The sequence below is a fragment of the Nicotiana attenuata genome, unplaced genomic scaffold (assembly GCF_001879085.1).
Source record: "Nicotiana attenuata strain UT unplaced genomic scaffold, NIATTr2, whole genome shotgun sequence".
Classification (NCBI taxonomy): domain Eukaryota; kingdom Viridiplantae; phylum Streptophyta; class Magnoliopsida; order Solanales; family Solanaceae; genus Nicotiana; species Nicotiana attenuata.
The window spans coordinates 148,557-169,628 of NW_017671084.1; the positions used below are offsets into that span (position 1 = coordinate 148,557).

Below are 21,072 nucleotides of genomic sequence, written 5' to 3' on the forward strand. Positions count from 1 at the left end.
CAAGGCAATAATGCTTAGGGATGAAGAGGCCCCTAATATGACGAACAATCCATTGCCTGCTCACAACACTGGGCCAGTCGTATGAATGATCTGTGATGATGGGGAATTGGATCTGGCACTAAAGGCCATTGCAGCCACTGCCGAGATTGAAGAAAAGCCAAAAAACGATCGCTAAACCTGAATGTTCCCTATCAGATGGGTGTCTCGGTAGCCGGTCTTGCCATCCTTTCTGCATCCAGATTATTTCAGGGTGTAATTCGGATGTTTTACTTTTATTGTCTTACTTTTTAATGCAAACCCTTCTATCTTCAAAAAAATCAAATAAATGAAATTAATATTACATCGTCCATGTCTCTTTTCTTGACTTTGTCACTTCTCTTATTCTTTTTTCAGTTCTATTAAATGCAGACTTCAATAACATGACATGCTTGCGGACTTCATGCCCAGATCCTAAAACGCTGTCAGACTTTCAAATAATGAATCAAGAATCAGAATGCAATATTGATAAGTTTAAGGAAATAAAACAAAGACTCGGAACAGCTAAAGGAAAATTGGCTCCAGATTGGAATGGTTCATACATTGTAACAAGAGTACTGCCAAAAGGGAGCATTATATTTGGGAGATTGAAGGAAAACTATGAGACAACTGTCAATACAGATGCGATCAAAAGGTATTATGTTTGACCCTTTTACGCAGCTTTAATGCTCTCTGATTGGGATGACGAAGGCTTTCATTCTCGCTACCCAAACACTATCAACCCTTTGCAAACCCTTCGAGCTGGTTACTTTTCTTCGATTACCCTCTTTGGAACCTAAGAGTGTTATTGAAATAAAAGACAAAAGGAAAATGAAATGAAAAATGAAAAAAAAGAGGAAAAAGGAAAGGAAAAAGAAAGAGAAAAGAAATCAAAATAAAAGAATAAAAAAACGAAAGAACATCAAAATCAAAGTTCATTGAAGTATGTTCGACTTTATTCCGAAAGGATACGTAGGCAGCCTCTCTCTGGGGTTCAGTCACATCAAAACAAAATTCCAAATTCCCCCAAAAGCTAAAACTGGGGCATATGTTATAATGGTTCGGCGATGGTTTCGCCTGAAAGGTTCCAAAGTTGTAATTCTATCCAAATTTTTTTTACCCAAATCCTTTTCAAGTCCTTCCGATCAATCGGCAAAGATGAAAAATAGGAGGATACAGTTACTTGTCCTGATGTAACCAAAATGAGAGAAATAAAATGAGAGAGTCTTATTGGTGAAAACCCTCACGAGCATCGTAAGACAATGATGGGTAAAGAAACTAAAAATGAGAGAGTCTTGTTAGTGAAAACTCGCAAAGAGATCTATAAGGAGATAGTGAGAAGAGAAATGAGAGAGGTCAGCTGGTGAAAACCCGCAAAGGGCACCACTGATCGAAAAAAGGATCCCCGCAGCCATTGGTATTGACACAGTCTTGGGTAAGGTTTCCTGGTTTCGAAGCAAAAGTCGTGATGAATTTTTGAGAGTCGGAGGGTTTACACAGATCAGGCATCCAGTCCAAAAGGCATGTCGTGTTCATTAAAGTCTGCATGTGCTCCAGATAAGTCATTCTTTCATTTCCCTGAAAGGGGTACCTCTTGTCTAAATTCGTTGTCTATTCCATTATTTGTTTTTCTTTGAATCTCTTTCGGTTTAACTTTCTTCCAAAAACTAAGACAAAGAAGGGATAGCAAGACTGATTTACTGGGCTTTCGTTTGATAAAAGTTAGTATGCAAAAAAGGCACCCAGCCTCGACCGAGGGGGGGGAAGGGAGGGGGGCATCAAGTCGACCCGACTTGCCGGCCGATGCTTCGGAATCAGAACTCTTGGAAGGAGGAAACCAAAGTGAAGTTCCTACAAGGGCAAAATGAAGTTGAAAAAGTTAAGTCCCAAGTGGCTAACTGTCTTGGCAAAGTCCAAAAAGCCAAAGATTCCCCAATGCTCCGAAGTAAAATTGGAAAAAAGAAGTCAAAGTCCTACAAAGGCAAAATAAAGTTGAAAAAGGTTAAGTCCTATGTGACTGGCCGTTTTGGCAAGGTTTTGAAAAGCCAAAGGCTCTCCAGGGCCAGAAATGAAATCGGTCTTCAGGAAACAACCAGTTGCAGTTGAAAGTATCATCAAAGAAGTCAGGGCCGAGATCAAGTGACTGAAACAATCAAGGCTACAAAACCAACCACCGTTTCAAACTGTCAAATTGTTCTTTGTTTGAAAAAACAGGAAACAGGCGCAATCCAAAGCAACCTTGCAAGAAGTAGGTGACCCCAAAAGATACCGTGCGTAGACTAAAATAGCTCTGTAGCAACAACAACTCCAAAAAGGGAAGTCTTCTCCAAATTCTTTCTCAAATTTTACACATTATATATAAAAAAGAAGAAAAATGAGAAAGAAAGTTCAAAATCATGGTAGTATAGGGTCTCCCATCCCTAGTTGCATTTTCCAACATAGGGTCTCCAATCCCTAGTTGCACTTTCCAACATAGGGCCTCCAAATCGTAGTTAATTTTATTTTAGACATAAGGTCTCCACTCCCTAGTCTTTTTTTCCAACATAGGGTCTACACTCCCTAGTTAAATTTATTTTAAACATAGGGTCTCCGCTCCCTAATCCATTTTCCAACATAGGGTCTCCACTCCCTAATCTCTTTTCCAACATAGGGTCCTCAGTCCCTAGTCGATTTATTTTTAGACGTAGGGTCTCCACTCCATAGTCTCTTTTCCAACATAGGGTCCCCAGTCCCAAGTTGATTTTATTTTAGACATAGGGTCTCCACTCCCTAGTCTCTTTTCCAACATAGGGTCTCCACTCTCTAGTTGATTTTATTTTTAGACATAGGGTCTCCATTCCCTAGTCTCTTTTCCAACATAGGGTCACCACTCCCTAGTTGATGTTATTTTAGATATAGGGTCTCCACTCCCTAGTTGATGTTATTTTAGATATAGGGTCTCCATTCCCTAGTCTTATTTACCAACATAGGGTCTCCACTCCCTAATTGATTTTATTTTAGACATAGGGTCTCCACTCCCAAGTCTCTTTTCCAACATAGGGTCTCCACTCCCTATTTGATTTTATTTTAGACATAGGGTCTCCATTCCCTAGTCTCATTTTCCAACATAGCGTCTCCTTTCCTTAGTTGACTTTATTTTAGACATAAGGTCTCCACTCCCTATTTGATTTTATTTTAGACATAGGATCTCCACTCCCTAGTCTCTTTTCCATCATAGGGTCTCCACTCCCTAGTTGATTTTAATTTAGACATAGGGTATCCACTCCCCAGTCTCTTTTCCATCATAGGATCTCCACTCCCTAGTTGATTTTATGTTAGATATAGGGTCTCTGCCCCCTAGTCGAGTTGATCTTAAATGAAAGATACACTATTCCCAAAGAATCATGTTTTCCTAGGGTACACCAAGCCCGAACTTTTGTTGCTTTCAATAATGAAGTAATATAGAGTTTTGTTACAAATAACTCACAAAATTTTTCTAGCGAAACCTGGGACAGAAAAATTTCTTTCGTTTGTTTGTTTTGGTGTCTGAGCAAGTTTTACCTCGAGGCATGGGGTTCGAGATAACCAAAAGAAAAAATCTCAACCCAAGAAAAAGAAAAAAAGAAAGAAAAAAAGAAGTGATTTCAAATACAGAAGAAGATGAAAAGATGTGGACTGCTCGAGAAATTACCGAAGTCGCGAGCATTGCATTTCCTGTTTTGATCAGAATAAGCCACGGAAGAATGAACTAGCACCTGCAGCTAGCAAGCATCAAGATTCAGATCAAAGTCGGCATGAAGAACCAGTCAAGGCTCAAGATCAAGTTTCAGAAGACTCATAGATAAGAATCTTGTAACTTATAGCTGATAGGCTTGTTTAGTTTCTTTTCATTTTGATTTTGGTGTAATAAGGAGTTTAGCAAGCACTAACAGCAGTTAAATCACAGCTTCTTGGTAGTCCCAGCTACCAAAACTTTCAAAACTATGCTGACGTGATTCATTTACAATCCCTATATGTAGGCAACCTCCAAAGCAAGGTTCGGTCAAATTTTTTCCAAAATACTTCCCATAGAGTATTAGATGGTCAAAATTGTTCATAATTGTTCACTTTATCTTTGTCCGAAAACTCTTCATGTTCTCGAGCAAAGAGGGGCAGTTGTGAGCACGTAATTCTTGCCCTAAGTATAAATCATTCCTAAAAGAATCAAAAAAACAGATTCTTTCAATTATTTTGATTTTTGTAGAAATTCTAAAGATTTTTTCTTGTTTGTTTGTTTGCATTTTTAGACTAATTGCATTATTAGGGGCATTTTAAATCATAAAAAACTATCAAAAATACTTTTGATTTCATTCATTGCATTCTAATTGCATTTTAGGATTTAGTTACATTGTTAAATGCATTAGTTAAATATCTAAAAATAACAAAAAATGCATTCTTAGGTTAGGTAAAATAGATAATAGTTTAACATAAAATTTACGTCGTGTTTTCTCCAACCCTCACTAAAAAACGATCCCTCCCTTCCATCCCCCCCCCCCCCCCCCTTTTGAGAAACCATAGCCGTCACCCTAATTCCCATTTTTCTCTCTAAAAAGAAAAGACCTTATCCCTAAAAACCAAAACCCTAGCCGCCACCCTCTCCTTCTTCACTCCCTCCGATCTGCCTACACTCCTCACTTTCACACTCTCTCATCTCACTAACTCTTTCTTCACTCAAGCACCTTTCTGGAGTGCAAAATTAAATCCCAAATTTGAAAGAATTCAAAAGGGCTTAAACTAATACATAAAAGAGATTGGAAGGACTAGTTCGAAGTTCGCTGGGATTTGGTGTCGATTTCTATGGTTTTGCTGAAGAAACTTTGTTGCTTTTGTTCTCTACTGGGAGCTTGAATTTCATCTTCTAATTTCAGATCTTTGCTTGACCGTTTAGTGTTGTTTTTCCGCGTTTAGGTACGTAATATTCATCTGTTTTTCACTTCAAATTTATGAATGAAGATCTGAGTTACTCAAGCCATATTCCTGATTGATTTCGTGGATGTGTCACTGAATCCTTTTATGGTTCCATCTATCTTAGTTTGTCTCTCACTTTGGCTTAGATGTTAAACTGAAACTATTCTTTGTTTAAGTGTAGTTTGGCTCGATGTTTTGTTCTGCCTGATTTTTCGTGAATTCGTCACCGGATTTGCGTTGTCATTTCTATGTTAGCTATTGCTTTGGCTGATAATTCTAGTTGATTATTTGAGCTGAAATTAGTCATTAATCATTAGTTTTTAATTGTAGGATTTTGAAGCCAAATGATTGTGTTTGTTTCTTATGAGCTACATGAAAGGATAAGTAGTCTATTGCTTACTTGTTTAACTCTAATAGGCCATGGATGAATGAATTTTTTTTCCTGTTAGGCTTTGTATTATTTATGTTAAGTTGGTACAAATGTTATGTTGAGCATGTTATTGTGTGGTCTTCATCCTAATCCATCCGGGTAACTGTTTCCGTTGGATTCCGTCGCCGGAATTTCATTTTGTTTGACCTCTATGTTCACTGGTTTATTTCATATCAAATGAGTTTTGTATATTTCAGGTTCAAATTCTTTTCCTCTTTCTGTTACACCACTAAAACATGAATGAATGAATTGATGCTTACTCATAAGTTGTTTTGTTTCTTTGGATAGTTTACTGCAATTATTAGTATCTTATTTTAACTTATTTATTTCGTTTACAACTAGCTTAATTAATGTTTAGTTGAATAAGTATGAAAATATCATTTGTGGTAATGGAAAGTAATTAGGCGTGGTTTTCTTTAAGATCCAAACAAAAGGCAAAAAAAAGGTTACGGTGATTCGGGTTTAGAATAATATTAAGTTCGAATAACTCCAGAAAGGTGCTTGAGTGAAGAAAGAGTGAGTGAGATGAGAGAGCGTGAATGTGTGGAGTGTAGGCAGATCGGAGGGAGTGAAAAAGGAGAGGTTGGCGGCTAGGGTTTTGGTTTTTAGGAAGAGGATCTGTTCTTTTTTCTTTTCAGAGAGAAAAATAGGAATTAGGGGGACACCTAGGGTTTCTCAAGGGTGGGGGGAATCCATTAATTCTCTTCAGAATGGAAGGGAGGGATCGTTTTTTAGTGAGGGTTGGGGAATAGATGACATAGTTTTTGATGTTAAACTACGTCATTTGGTGGCCTTGGAGGAAGGGTTGTTGGACCGGGTATTTAGGAAGGAATTTGGGGTGGGCTTGTGGAGTAATTGGGCTAGTTTTGGCCCGGTTCAGAGATATGAAGCCAAAGCCCCTTCTTTTCTCTATTAGATTTTGCAAAATTAACCACTTTAGACTCAATTTCTAATTAAATCCAATTTGTATGGCTAAACTATTTATCTATTTTACCTACTGATTGACTAATGACCTATTTAATTAACTAAACTAAGAATGTATTTTTTGTGATTTTTAGATATTTAACTCATGCATTTAACAATATAATTAAATCCTAAAATGCAATTAGAATGCAATGTATGAAATAAAAAGTACTTTTATAGTTTTTTTTTACGATTTAAAATGCCCCCTAATAATGCAATTAATCTAAAAATGCCAACAAACAAACAAGAAAAATCTTTAGAATTTCGACAAAAATGAAAATAATTGAAAGAATCTATTGTTTGAGTCTTTTAGGAATGATTTATACTTAGGGCAAGAATTATGTGCTCACAAGTATTGAAGTGTTATATTTTGAGGGTGGGATGTTGCTGCACTAGAAAAAGTTTGTGCATGATCTTCTCAAAGAGTTCCACTCCTATGATTGTTCTTCAGTGGTATCCCCTCTTGAGATGCATGACAAGTTGCAGGTTGCTCATGGTGATCCCTTGCCCAATCCTGAGACTTATAGGTGCTTAGTGGATAAACTCAACTTCTTAACCCATACCAGACCTGTTATTTGTTTTGCAGTGCAACATTTAAGCTAATTTATGCAGAAGCATTGCCTTCCTCACATGCAGGTTGCATTACGTTTGCTCAGGTATCTCAAGGGTATACTTGATTTTGGGATCTTCTATAATGACTCTCCTGATCTTTCTCTCAGTGTCTATTGTGATAGTTATTGGGGCTCTTTCCCGGATAGTAGGAAGTCAATCAGTGGGTTTTGCATTTTACTAGAGGGTTATCTCATAGGCTGGAAGTCAAAGAAGCAATCTGTGGTGTCCTTATCATTTGCTGAAGCTGAATACAGGTCTATGAGTAATGCCACTGCTGAAATCACTTGGGTTTGCGGACATCTCTCTGATTTTGGTGTTACTTTTGCTTCTCATGTTAGTCTGTTTTGTGATAACCAGGCAGCCATCCATGTTGCTAAGAATCCTGTCTTCTATGAGCGCACCAAGCACATTGAATTAGACTGCCATTTTGTTCGCACCAAGTTGAATGAGGGTCTACTTCAGTTACTTCACACTTCTAGTGCCACTCAGCTCACTGATATGTTCACTAAAAACCTTTGGAGGGAGTTGTCCATCATCTATATCTTCGCAAGTTAGGGGTTATCTCACCCTCCAACTTGCCGGGGGTTGGTGAGATACAAGCAAATGTTGTTACTTAGCCACTTGGACTTCCTATCTTCTTTTCTCTTCTTTCTTTTACTATTAGGCCCAGAAGCCCACCTTGTATTTATTTAGTTACATTGTAGTTAGTTGTAAGTACTGGGCCGACCCATTCCGTCGGGTATGAGAGACCAGTAATTGTATAGGCAGATTATTTTTTTCATTCTCAGTTCATTCTAGTGAAGACCCTAAAAGCTTCTATTTTTCTCTCCAAAGCCTCATAATAATCTTAGACTAAACCTCAACGATTTGTGCTTGAATCAAGTTTTAACATAGTTGTGAGATGGAATTCATTAGATATATACGAAAATAAAAAGTTGTCGCCTCGTAAAAATCTTTTAATGGATAAATCCGTCATATCCATCGGATCAAAGCAGAAATCTTCTTAAAATTTTCATGTGGCACCCAGTTTTGCGCCACCCATTGAATTTTTGTATCCACTTTTTAAAAAAAGATTAAGTAATACTCAATTGATGGACAACTTTAGTTACATACGCTTTTCTCTTCTTCTTGACTGTTGTTTTCTTCTTCTTTGTGCTTAGAGTTTTTTCTTCTTCTTCTTAGTTGCAAAATAGGTTTGTTAAATTTGTTGTTATTTTGATAATTGAGATTTGTTCTTTTTGATATTTTAAAGTTATGTTTCAAATTTGAGCCCATTTGGAGTAGATTTGGGCATAGAATCATGTATTGGATTGTTAAAATTTGAAGAACAAATTTATGTTCAGAACTTAAGATACGAAATCTAAAGTTGCATTCAATGGATTGAACTATTTAAAATTCGAATTTCTGAAATTACATTTTAAAGATAGAACTTCACCTTTGATTTTAGAAGTTGCATTGAAGACATTAAACTACTTCATATTCGAATTTCTGAAGTTGCATTAAGGAAATTGAACTATTTTAGATCCGAGCAAATACACTTTACAAAAGTTTGTGTAATGCGAGTATAACTTTAATGATGTCCCTAAAAGTGGGTATATATGAAAATGACCCGAAACCCTTCACAAGGGGCATTTGTATCTATACCCTCTTTTTGTGTCACATTTTAACTTGTGCCCGCTTTGCAAAAAAAATTACAAGCGTACCCGCTTTTTCGCATAACTTCAGCACACGGGGCTGAAGTAGCAAAGACAATCACGCAAAACTTCAGCATTCTAGTAGCCGGGCCTGAAGTTCAGTTCTAGAGCTGAAGTTATTGTCTTTGAAACTGGGAACTTCAGCTCTAGAGCTGAAGTTTTTGTGTTGTAACTGGGAAACTTCGGCTCTAGAGCTGAAGTTTTTATGTTGTAACTGGAAACTAATTAGCTTCATGCAACTTCTTCAATTTCTTCCTCTTATTTCTTTGTCATTAACGATTCTGCATCATGAATCTTTCTTCTTTTTTTTTGTGGTTTTTTTTACTCATTAATTTATTATAGCAAGGATTCTGCTGACTTTTTTAGAATATTGATTTGTGTGGGATGAAGTACTTGGTTTTGGCACCATTTGTGGGTCATAGCATATACACATATTTTATGAGCAAAGATGAAAGCCAGAGGGATCTTGTATACATAATTATACTCCCACTTCTGCTCTCGAGAGTAATTCACAACCAGATATGGATATCCCTATCTCGCTACAGGACTGCTAAGGATAATAATCGAATTGTTGATAAAAGCATAGACTTTGTGTTGTAACTGGGAAACTAATTAGCTTCATGCAACACTACTTCAATTTCTTCCTCTTATTTCTTTGTCATTAACGATTCTGCTGACAGCTCTAGAGCTGAAGTTTTTGTCTTTGTAACTGGGGAAAGCTGAAGTTATTGTCTTTGTAACTGGGAACTTCAGCTGAAGTTTTTGTATTGTAACTGGGAAACTTCAGCTTGTGTTGTAACTGGGAAACTTCAGCTCTAGAGCTGAAGTTTTTGTCTTTGTAACGGGGGAACTTCAGCTCTAGAGCTGAAGTTTTTGTCCTTGTAACGGGGGAACTTCAGCTCTAGAGCTGAAGTTTTTGTTTGTTTATAATTTCATTTGCCACACCATCTTCTTTCTATCAATAACCCTTGCAGCTGTGGCTGTTTTTTTGCTCTTAAATGATACAGCAACAACGTTATGGTGATGATCTTTTGCATGCCTCGATGATGAAATTACACTTCTGTTATGGTGACATGCAGATGTAGAAACACATTGACCCATTCATTTGTATTCACGATACCAATAACCCAAATTCTATATAATTCCCAAAATTTGAACTCCTTTAAGAATTTAATTTCGGGGCCATCTCTGTGTGTCGAGCAAGAGCTGAGAAGAAAGAAGAGCAATTAACCCTATTTTGTGCCATCTTTTCAGCAAAACAAATTTGTGTGTCGAGCAAGAGCTGAGAAGAAAGCAAATTGGTTGTTTCAGATGTATAGGTTGGCGTGAAAATTTATAGGACTCATCGGAAAAATAAGAAGAAGCAGATAGGGATGAACCTTACTTCTTGACTTTGAGGAGGAGAAGGAGGAGAAAGGGGCTGAAGTTGTTTAAAAAGTGGGTACAAGTTAAAAGTTATTTAAAAAGTGGGTATAGGTTAAATGGGGCGCCCTATTTGGTCGCCCCGTGCAATTTTTACCTTTCACAAGTGTAAACGGATTCTCTCTCTCTTCGCAAAGATGAAGCTTGACATTTTTCCTTCTTGTGTTAAACTATTAAGTATTAACTGGTAATATAGCACTTTCAGTAATAACATTCGGATAAATTTTAATAAAGTTACACAATCGAGACATAAAAACTAAACTAAACTAAAAGGAAAAGAGAATTCCACGCCGGCCCAAACAAGAAGTCCAAGCTGGTTTCACTAAACAATAGTAATTCTAGCTCTAAAAATTACAGTATTACGATACACATGCCCAGTATGAGAATTAGGCATAGCAGTTCAAACCCTAAAAATTTACACCTGTTGTTATTGAGCATAGAACTGGTTAATTTTTAAATTGAAAAAAAATAATACTACAACAACAAAATTATGGAAAAAATTATTGGAAAAACAAAAAAATGGAGAACATATTGTACAAATGATTCCGTGTATCCCCTACTCATTATTTTCCCTGCCACCTATAAGGAAGTCTCCATCTTTTATGCCAATAAACAGAGACTCTGGACCATAAAGGGAAACCAAAATTGTACTCAAGAGGATGGTCCACAGGCCCTGCTACTCTTAAAGGTAGCCACACATACCTTGAATCCCTTAAGTCAGCTGGATTCCACCTATCTGCCATAAAAATAAAGGAACCAGGTAGCTCAGGCAAAGGAAGCACAAATGTGCTCTGAGCAAAGAAAGTTGTGTCTCTAAAAACTTTGTTTCCGCCGATGCATGGATTTCCAATGGTCTCCCACGGCCCCATAATTGATTCAGCTGCATGAGCCAGGGCCTCATTTGGAGCCCAACCAGTGCAACCTGATGTGATCATGTAATAGGTCCCGCCGTGCTTGAACAAAGCAGGGGCTTCCCTGTGTTGTCCGACTAGAACCCTTCTCATGGCTTGGGTCACGTCTATGTATTCTTCGTTAAGTGGACCGATATGAAGCTCACTGTTGTCCTCCGAGGAGTAGACGAGATATGCTATACCATCCTCATCTTTGAAGACTGTCATGTCCCTGCTATCATATCCGTGGGGCCGTTTACTGTACAGATAATCAAAGGGACCGGTGGGGAAGTCGCTAGTGGCGACACCAGCTGAAGCTTTCGTGTAGTTTGTGTCATCAATATGCATCCACATTACGTATTTACCGGTTTTCTCATTGTAAATTACTTTTGGCCTCTCCAGTACATTTAATTTGTACAAATCATGTGTCTCATCGTTTTCTTCCGCTGCCAAAACGATGCCTTCATTTTTCCACATCCACAAATCTTTTGATGAATAGCAACCAACACCGATAACATCAACCTGAAAGGAAGAAAATATTGAGATGAAAAGCTGATAAGTTAAAGAAGAACTAGTTCCCAGACCAAGAATAAATCTCATGCTTTTGCCAACATAGCAGAACCAATCTAGATAATGGACAAGCGATTGACAATCTAGGAACCTAGGAAAAGAATCATAACCTATACATATAATATAAGGAACAGCTCATGTATATCACTATGCATATGATGCAGTGACAACCTTTGACTCAAGCCTCATATCCGAAAAATCTGCATCCTATTAGACTCATCTAAGAAGGTTGACACTAAACTGTCCCATGAAGAGGCACTCATCCTCAAATGAATACCAACTGCTTCTACTACTGTCCAGGAGCTTAGCAAAACTTTTTTAAGATTGCTTATTAGGGAATTGACCTCTAACTGAGTGGCTGAGGGACTGCGTAGCAGGAATTGGGAGGACACGGATAAGCTCATAAAAAAGATTCAGTTACGGTATGGAAGGGACTAGGCACTAGCAGGGGCGGAGCTAGTGCACTACTAAAGGGTTCGGACGAACTCATTAACTTTTGCTTAGACACTATATTTTATTACGAAATTCATTAAATATGTGTAAATATTTCATTGCAAACCCAGTAACTAAAACGAGCTATGACTTTTTGACAAGTTCATAACCCATAAATTTAAATTTTGGCTCCGCCTCTGGGCACCCGTACATTTTTACTGAGATCCTTTTCTTCTTTTTTTCTTAGTGTGTGTGTGTGTATATATATATATATATATTACAGATCATTTTATTGATTTCCAGCAACAAGAGAATGCAGGTAGACATCCAATTACCTAAGTCCTTACAAGAAAATGGTGAAAGTAAGACAGGATGGAAGGAGGTATGGAGTACAAATCTGCTGAAGAAATTGACCTCCTTCAGATGGTCAGCCAGGATGCAGTTCTTACAGCAGAACAATTTTAGAAAGAGGAAATGTATTATTATATGTTGGTGTTACCTGTGTAAGGAGGAGCAATGGGAGGTTGCTGATAATTTATTTTACACTTTAGAACAACCTCACTCTTTATTTGACTTTGATTGAGTACCCCAAAGATAAAGAGTTAGAGGCTCTGTGAAGTTGAAGCGTAAGAATTAAGCAAGCATGGGGCCAGTGGAAGTAGCTTGTAGCTTGGAAAAGTAGCCAGGCTGCATACCATTTTTGCTATATAGAATGAAAGGGCTATGAGATTATTTCCAGGCGATGAAAAAAGTTAAACAGAACTTTCAAAAAAAAAAATTACTTTTTCCTAGTATCATTTATCTTTTGGTCCAACTAGCTTGGAGATCGGTGTTAAAGAGGGTAGAAAGGAGGCTTGGAGATTAGCAAAAGAGATACTTGTCCAAAGGAGGAAAGGAAGTGTTGATTGAGAATACAGTAAGATTGGACACTACCGCTAGTGTTACAGGAAAGTTGGAAAAAATTCAAAGGAATGTTTTATGGGATTCATCAAGCGGTGAGAGGAAGTTTCACTTGGTAAATCGGGAGATATCACGACACCAAAGTGTTACGGTGGGCTTGGGATTAAAATTTTGAAGGTTTTTAACAAGGCTTGTTGGCAAAATGGTTATAGGAGATTCAAGGTTGAGGAGAATGCTTTTCGGAGAGAGGTGATTGCGGAGAAATATGGAATCTTGGGAGGGGGAGGGGGACTAGAAATCTTATACTTCCTTATGGGTGCGGTCTATGGAGGAATATTATGAAGAGGTGAGAAAAGTTTGACGGGAATGTTTCTTCTATAGCGGATGATGGGAGAAGGGTAAGCTTTTGGGGACACAGCTGGTGTGGAAGCAATACTTTGAAAATTACATTGAACGTACCAAGTTTCATGCCAAATGGAGATGCCATTGCAACGGGTACGAAGGCTACAAGGTGGAGAAGTTTGTTGGGTTTGAGATTTAGGAGGAACTTGCAAGACTAGGAGGTCGTACAATTCCAAAGTTTGGTTAAATTGCTTCATGAATAACGTACTACATGGGATAGCCGTGATGTATGAAGATGAGGGGCAGAGAATAAAGGTATCTTTTCACTAAGAGAAACTTCTGGTACATAGATCTTTTGGAGGTCGGTCTTGAATCAATGAAATGATATTTGACTTAACAAAAGAAAACATTGAGTGTTTCAAAGACAGATGGGAGCCAGGATTTGAAGCTTATGGGTTCGGGATTCTAGTCCTTTTAAGTTACTCGGTTGTAAATTAATAATCTGTACATATTCAATAGATTTGTTAAGACAAATACAGGGTTTGGATTAAAGCTACTAGGTTCGACCGAACTCGTAACCGAAGAGCTAGCTCCCCCCTGTTTATAGCTTCACTTGCTCAAGAGTATGCAAGGTCCAGTTCCCATCAGGAGCTTCTCATTCCTGAGCACCACATTGCTGTACATGCAACAGCAAAGAAAAACAAAGGAACTCTGCCCTATATTAAAATAGGTGACTCCATCTGCTCCACGTTAAAGAGATTTCCAATTAAATAACACCTTCAACTGATTAAAAACATAAACTAGTTCCTGAGCTCCTTCCTTAACTATGTTAGAAGGCTTAATAATCCTACAAATTAGCAGTCCAAATTTGTTTTGTGCTAGGCTTAATGCTATCTCAATTCGTTCAACACGAGCTACGGGAATGATCCTACTAATTCATCTTCATCTTTAAGTCAACTTCCAAACAAACGCAAGTTGCTAAAACTCTTTTTAAGAGCCAGATGTGTCCAGGAAAAAAGAGAGTTGCCTAGTCTGTTGAATCTGCCAGTGAACAGGGAACAGACCAATCTTCAACATAAAATTTCACTAAAACCCGATAAGTAATCTTTTCTCCTGATGATTCTATCTGGCTGCGGTCTGATATTGTATATGATGATATTCTAGATGTTTCAACCTCTTCATATTCAACCAGCCACTCATTCTTCTTCCTTATTCATTTTATTTTTGGCTGCTCAATGGGATTTAAGAAGATGTTGTTTTAATAGACACCTCAAAGAGCACGCAAAGCTATCAGCCCCCCTGGAACTTACAAGATAAAATCATGTTAGCTAGCCTAAAATTCGATAAGCTCGCCTTGGTACGTAAGACCAACCACAAATGAAACTAACTGAAATGGTTTTGGGAATTGTTTGCATATTGGGAATACAGAAGAACAACAAGCTGAAACTCAAAGGTATACTTCCCATGTTATAATAGCGCACAGCACAAAGCACACACAGCTTCATTAACAGCACACTGCACATCAATACACAGTGATATCCTCTATGGAGTTGAACCCCGGGAATGGGATAGAGTGAAAAAGGGGCAGAAGGTGCCTTGTTATGTTCAAAGCATGCCAATCCTATCATTAACTAATCTAAAAGAGGAAAGGACCACAGGTCGAGCAGGATAAGGTTTCGGAAGCAACTTACAGGTTCTCTAGTAATGTTAAGAAAGGCCAAGAGCAACACAAGGCCATATTTCTTTCTATTAAAAAGGTAGAGTTATAGGAGAGATAGAGTATCTCCTTTTGCATTTACATTTTCAACATTGTTGGTTCAAGCGTGATATTCTATTTATACTTGGGCTCTAATCTCAACAATCTCTCATGGCCTACCCTGGATCACATCGAAAGCAGTTTTTCCCAACAGCTGAGCACAGATATGTATCACCAACCAACCATCTTACTCAGATATGTATGCAAGCTGTACAAAAGCATTACCTAGTTCAACGTATAAAATATACACGATGTATCCACTAGTTCACATGTACATCTACTTAGAGAGAAGAGAGGAGGGGCACGAGACAATTCCAGTTCAAATAAAGAGAAAGCAATAACATAGAAGCTATTCACCTACAAAAATGTATGAAATCCAGAACTTACTCGTGCTGCTCCTTTTTTGTGAGCATGATATGTTGGCCCATCTTTATACTCTCCATACCAATAATACATTTTTGTCCTCTGATCGTATAGAATACCTCCCCCATGAGCTTGTATAGGGTTTCCCTCAGTATCCAACCACATTCTTCCAGGGTAATAATAATAGGTATCATTTTCAGAACTCTTACGAGGATCTATAGCACTTCTTTGACCAGGGAAAAAAACATTCCTTAGCTGGGAAGACTCATCAAGAAATTCTTCAATCAAGGTAGTTGGCCGCTTAGGCTTTCTTTTGGCAGCACGTGGGGATCGCTTCCTTGGTGGTGGAAGCTGTATATTTTCCTCCTCAACCTCTTCAAGCTCACGAATGTGTGGGTGCTGGTTTATACGTAAGTGTGTCCCCCCACGGCGTGCATCTTTTTGGCTAATAAAGGAGTATAGATTAAGTAAAAGAAGGCAACCAACTAGGCTCCATACAAGAACTGAAAATGAGCATCTGCGTCCTGCATTGCAACGTAAAGTGGTTGGTTTCCTGGATTTGTTCTTGAACCTCATTTTGTTCCTTTTTTATCTTGAAGACAATGCTGCAGTAAAGAAAATCAAACTAATGGAGATCCAGAACTATAGCCACAACCACAAAACAAAATGGATATGCAGAGCATAATAGAGATGATATGTACTTGTGCTTGCATGTATCGACACATATCTATACATATACATCTCTCTCAATAAAGGTGAATATTTCGTAAATAGATGAAATTGTATAACTAGTATGGACATGCATACAAAATAACTAAAAATCAAGTTTCTGAACTTATAACTCTGTCAGAGTTGACTGCTGACAATAAGATACATCCATAATCAATTGTTTGAACAACATTCAATCTAGTGGATTTCTTGAGTACCAACAAAAGATACAAATAAATGGAACATTTTATCAGTGAGCACGCGACTTATCAATTGCTAGTTATAGCAAAATTTTATTAGATCGTGAGAATTCAATTTTACATAGACTATAACCTGAAAGGATAAGAGCATGGTCCAAGTTGTAAATAAAACATAAGGCCTTAATACAAATTATGATAGATAAGTTGAGACCCATTTTTTCCATAAGCCTGTGATGGGTAGGCTCTCTATAAAATAGCCAGTCTCCCTATTAAAGTTATTGCGGTATAAATTGCACATACAATGTTAGTGTTTTGAATTGTTAAAAGTTTCCATCTTTTTCAGATTGTGGAAATTGGCTAAAGCTTAAACTCCAACCTCAATCCTGCTGCTGCAATGCATTTGATCACTCTGTATGTCTCAATAGTCAATACCATACAAAAGATTAAAACTTTATCACCTTAAAAAAAAAAAAAAAAATACAAAGATTGTATGTTATGATGCACTTTCTGTCCTCTATTGTCTTAACTATCATTTGACATAGATGCCTAGAGGAACAAGTATGATAAAACAAAAGCAAAAGTAATTAACAAGCTAAATTGATCAGCTCAAGATCCACAAAGAATCACAAACAAATTCTCAGAAAGGAAGGAGAAGAAAAAAGGGCAAAGGTGGAACTAAAAGAGTCAAATTCTGCTGACAGTCAAAGAAAAGAAAGTTACCAGAAAACAACCTAGTCGTGGATTGAACGAAATCTCTCGACATATGTTTCAAGCGTCAAATAGCTACTCGGCTGCGCAATACTTCAGCTAATCTATCAAGTTTTTTGCATATGAATTTCCTTAAGATAAGTTGCTAGACTAGTTGTTGAAGGTTAATTTGGGCATTTAATTTTCTGTAAAATCCGGCCCAGATTGCAGGGGGGAGATGACAAGGAAAAGGAAAGGGTTGAGCAAGTCGAGAGTATTGGATCTTGGATTGTAATTAATGATGATGATTATGATAACTTCAGACCAAAGATCCTCCCTTGGCCCCCCAACTCCCACCTTTACTTCTCTTCCCTGTGACTCTCTCTCTCTCTCTCTCTACAGAGCAAATGTTACAATGACGAAAATTCTTAATTCTTGGGTTTCCATGACCTTAGCTGTAGCTGTAACCATTTACTGTCTCATAGAAGATTAATTATTGCTTTGTTCATTCATCGGGTTTATGATTAAGTATACTTGTAGTTGTAGCACTGCTGCCAACACATTTAAGTCTAGCCTCATTACTATACTCTCCGTTTTAGAAATTAAATTATGTAGTTGACTTAAGCAACACCATAAAATGATTCCATCACAACACTCTATTTTGCGATTTTTCCCACTTTCATATAGTAGTAATATTATATATTAACTCCTCCATACAAGTTTGTTTGTCCACTATTGACTTGACATATTCATTTTAAAAAAATAATATGATAATTTTACGTAAAAATAGTACGGTCTAGCCAATTTTCGGACTGATCATTCAAAAATAGTCAGCGTTTGCAAAGTCACTGAAAAATAGCCACTATTTTGCTGCAACACGAAAAGTTCCAGCATAATATACTGGAGATCGGTGCATCTGTGTATGAACTTCCAGCATATTATGCTGGAACTCCAACACGCGGAAAGTTCCAGTATATTATGCTGGACCGGTATATTATACTGGAATTCCAGTATATTATACTGGAGTATTTTTTCGGATTTTGAACAGTGTTTTCGTTCAGATTTATCTTTACATGAAAAGTGGCTAAATTTCGATTACTTTTGAAACTATGCCTATTTTTGAATAACCACTTGTAAATCTGGCTATTTTTTAATATCTCCCTAATTAACTATATCACCCTTATTTTATTATATGTTAGATTGAAATATAGGTAGTAATTAATGAAGGGTAAAATAGGTATAAATTAATAAATTATCTATTGGTTTTTCAAACTGGACAAGTAAAAATGAATATTTATTTTTAATATAATAGACATGGAGTATATATCTGGCCTTTAGACTTGGCAGGTTCTTGCATAATTACGTTTAATAATTGCTTGTGAGACCAATATATTTTGGAAAATCTGAGTCGGAAGTGTGACATGCATATCCTAAATTCTTAATGAGCCAAGAAAGCATGTTCCCTCCGGTCTTATAAAATTTTAGGATGCTATTTAAAAAAGATATTTAATAATTTTAATAATTAAATGTCAATTTGAATTACTCTTTATATATTTTTAAAAGTCACACTTAATTAATATTCCTTTAATTGAAGCATTATGTTGATAAGATGAAAAAACAAATGACTTCTTATTCTTTAAAACATCAAATATAAATTAAATCTATTTAGAAGATTAATATTTGAAGCCGAAAGTAGTATTATAGACTTATTAAATTCATGATCGTTACTGTTTGAGGTGCTTCGCGTAGAGTATGTAGCCAATGGACAACTGATCCGTGTGTGCCAAATATTGAAGAAGGCATTCAATTCATTGAGTAATGTTTTCACGAGAATCCTTTTCAACATTCATTTTCTCTAGTTTTCTGTGGCCAAATATTGCCATAACCAGTAGTCAATGAATAGGTGCCATTTACCTAATAGTTATGTGTGGTTGTTTGTTTTATAGGCACGTATTATATTACTGCTACATTATGCGTAAACTTGAATCATTTTTTCAATAGTAATATTTTGAAGTTCGGTCAAGTGCTTTTAACATAAGAAATAATAGTACTACAAGGTAGCCAACCAACTTTTGGTGCCCAAGTTTCCGTGGTCAACGAGGTTTCTAATTGTAACGACCCAGGCAGCTAGTGATACTGTCCGCTCTGTACCTAGGTCATCACGAATTTAAAACGCATCAAACAATCGATTCTACAACAACCAGAGCATTTTAATTAATTTCAAAGTTTTACACCTAAACATTGAACTTACTGTTGATACACAGAAAGAGGGAAATTGACTATCCAATTCTTATACTGTAGGATAATTGAAAATAGAAAATTTTATATACATACATTCAAGAACTAGTTATTTGTAAAGAATCCTAGAATTTTTCGTTGCCTGCGTGTGTAAGCAGCAAGGCTGCCTCTGTTCCCCTCTGTTTCGTAGCTTCTGTTTGGTTTTTCTCGAATAAGGCCTTTTTAAGCCTTTTACCCTTTTAAATGTGAAGTACGTTTCTGGGGAGAAATTAAAAAATAGCCAGATTTATAAGTGGTCATTTAAAAAATAGTCACAGTTTCAGAAGTAATCGAAATTTAGCTACTTTTCATGTACAGATAAATCTGAACGGAAATACTATTCAAAATCCGGAAAATACTCCAATATAATGGAGTTCTAGCATAAGTATACTGGAACTCCAGTATAATATACTGGAAGTCCATCAAAGTATACTGGAACTCCAGTATAATATACTGGACTTCCAGCATATTATACTGGAGTTCCAGTATAATATACTGGTCCAGCATAATATGCTGGAAGTTCATACACAGGTGCACCAATCTCCAGTATATTATGTTGGAACTTTCCGTGTTGCAGCAAAATAGTGGCTATTTTTCAATGACTTTGCAAATGTTGGCTATTTTTGAATGACCAGTCCGAAAACTGGCTAGCCCGTGCTATTTTTACACATTTCTTGCCATTCCAAGGTTTTAAGTCTTTGCTTACGACAGGCGGCTTTATGGGCTTTTAGGCTTGTTCCATTTTTTTAAAACTTAACTGATAATTAATGATACTCATTTTTAATAATTAGTAATATTAAATTTATTAATATTCCATTGCTTGTATACCACATTATTTATAAATACAGAAGTAACTCAAAAGTCAATGATAAGGGTTTAAATCCGTAATAGAAGTAAAAAATTTATGCACTCAAGGCAAGATAAAAAAAATTAATTTCTATATTGAGCGTGTCTTGAAACTTTTATAGATTTGAGGAATATTACAATCTTCCCCTCCTTAAAAATATTCGTCCTCGAATATTGCTAGGGCTTTATTCTTAAACCAACAATCATTCCTTAAGTCCTTGAACTTCTTAAGTTTTCTTAGCGCTATTCACTTTCCCAAGGAACTCATTTGGCTAACTCCCTGAATTTTAAAAAAATTCGGCAGAGTCTCCTCTGTAAATTGGACTGTCCAAAAAAAAATCCCGGTCACAAATACCACAACTACATTAACAACAATTAAATACACCATAACAGGCCATTCATAGACACCATACACAGCTCATAAACTAATTACTTATACTCCGGCAAGGAGGTACCACAATAACCAACCAAATCTAAATCACCATACTTTAGCAAAAGTAAATCACTTTAATGAATTAAATATACTCTGCCATGTTACTAAATTATTTAGTAACTAAATATATTCTAACAGAAACAAAATTACTTCAACAACAAAGTGTAATATAGCAAGGACACAAACGTATGCTAACTTGTTCTTAATAAATGAAATATAAATGCCAAGTTAACCCTAGGTTCACATACCTTGTTCCTCAAATAAATAAGGATACTTCTTCCTCGACCTCCCACGTACCCTCTTTTGAATTATGATTACTCCACAAAATTTTTACCGATGCTAAATCTTTTGTTCTCAACTTTCGTACTTGCCTATCGAGAATTTCTATAAGTATCTCTTCATAAATCAAGCCTTCTTTAGTTTCTATGGTATCGACAGGTATTATATGCGACTCATCATGAATGTACTTTCTAAGCATAGACACATGAAAGACAGGATGAACAGAGTACAATTCAACGGGCAACGCTAGTTCATAAGCCACTTTTCCCTCCTTCTCTATAATCTCATAAGGCCCAATAAACCTAGGACTAAGTTTCCCTTTCTTAC

The 21,072-nt window shown here is 36.8% G+C and overlaps 1 protein-coding gene across 3 annotated transcripts; it reads right to left on the reverse strand.

Moving 5' to 3' along the window:
* Positions 1-10,312: 10,312 nt before the first annotated feature.
* Positions 10,313-17,459, reverse strand: LOC109205813. Of its 3 annotated transcripts, none has more exons than XM_019368568.1 (3): positions 16,955-17,459; positions 15,340-15,920; positions 10,313-11,474 (listed from the first exon to the last, which is right to left on the reverse strand). In XM_019368568.1, exons 2-3 carry the CDS (start codon positions 15,889-15,891, stop codon positions 10,626-10,628), a joined length of 1,401 nt encoding a protein of 466 aa, XP_019224113.1. In that variant the 5' UTR covers positions 15,892-15,920; positions 16,955-17,459; the 3' UTR covers positions 10,313-10,625. The 3 variants fall into 3 exon arrangements, with proteins under 3 accessions (XP_019224113.1, XP_019224114.1, XP_019224112.1); XM_019368569.1 differs by having other exon boundaries at positions 15,340-15,839; positions 16,944-17,459; XM_019368567.1 differs by having other exon boundaries at positions 16,944-17,458.
* Between the last annotated feature and the right edge of the window lie 3,613 nt (positions 17,460-21,072).

What these genes read in the sequence shown, in the direction of transcription:
- LOC109205813 (XM_019368568.1), bottom strand. Translation starts at nt 15,891, where the DNA reads ATGAGGTTCAAGAACAAATCCAGGAAACCAACCACTTTACGTTGCAAT. An exon ending in ACAAAAAAGGAGCAGCACGA is followed by an intron (nt 11,475 to 15,339) that starts GTAAGTTCTGGA and finishes TCTTCCTTTCAG; the next exon opens with GTTGATGTTATCGGTGTTGG.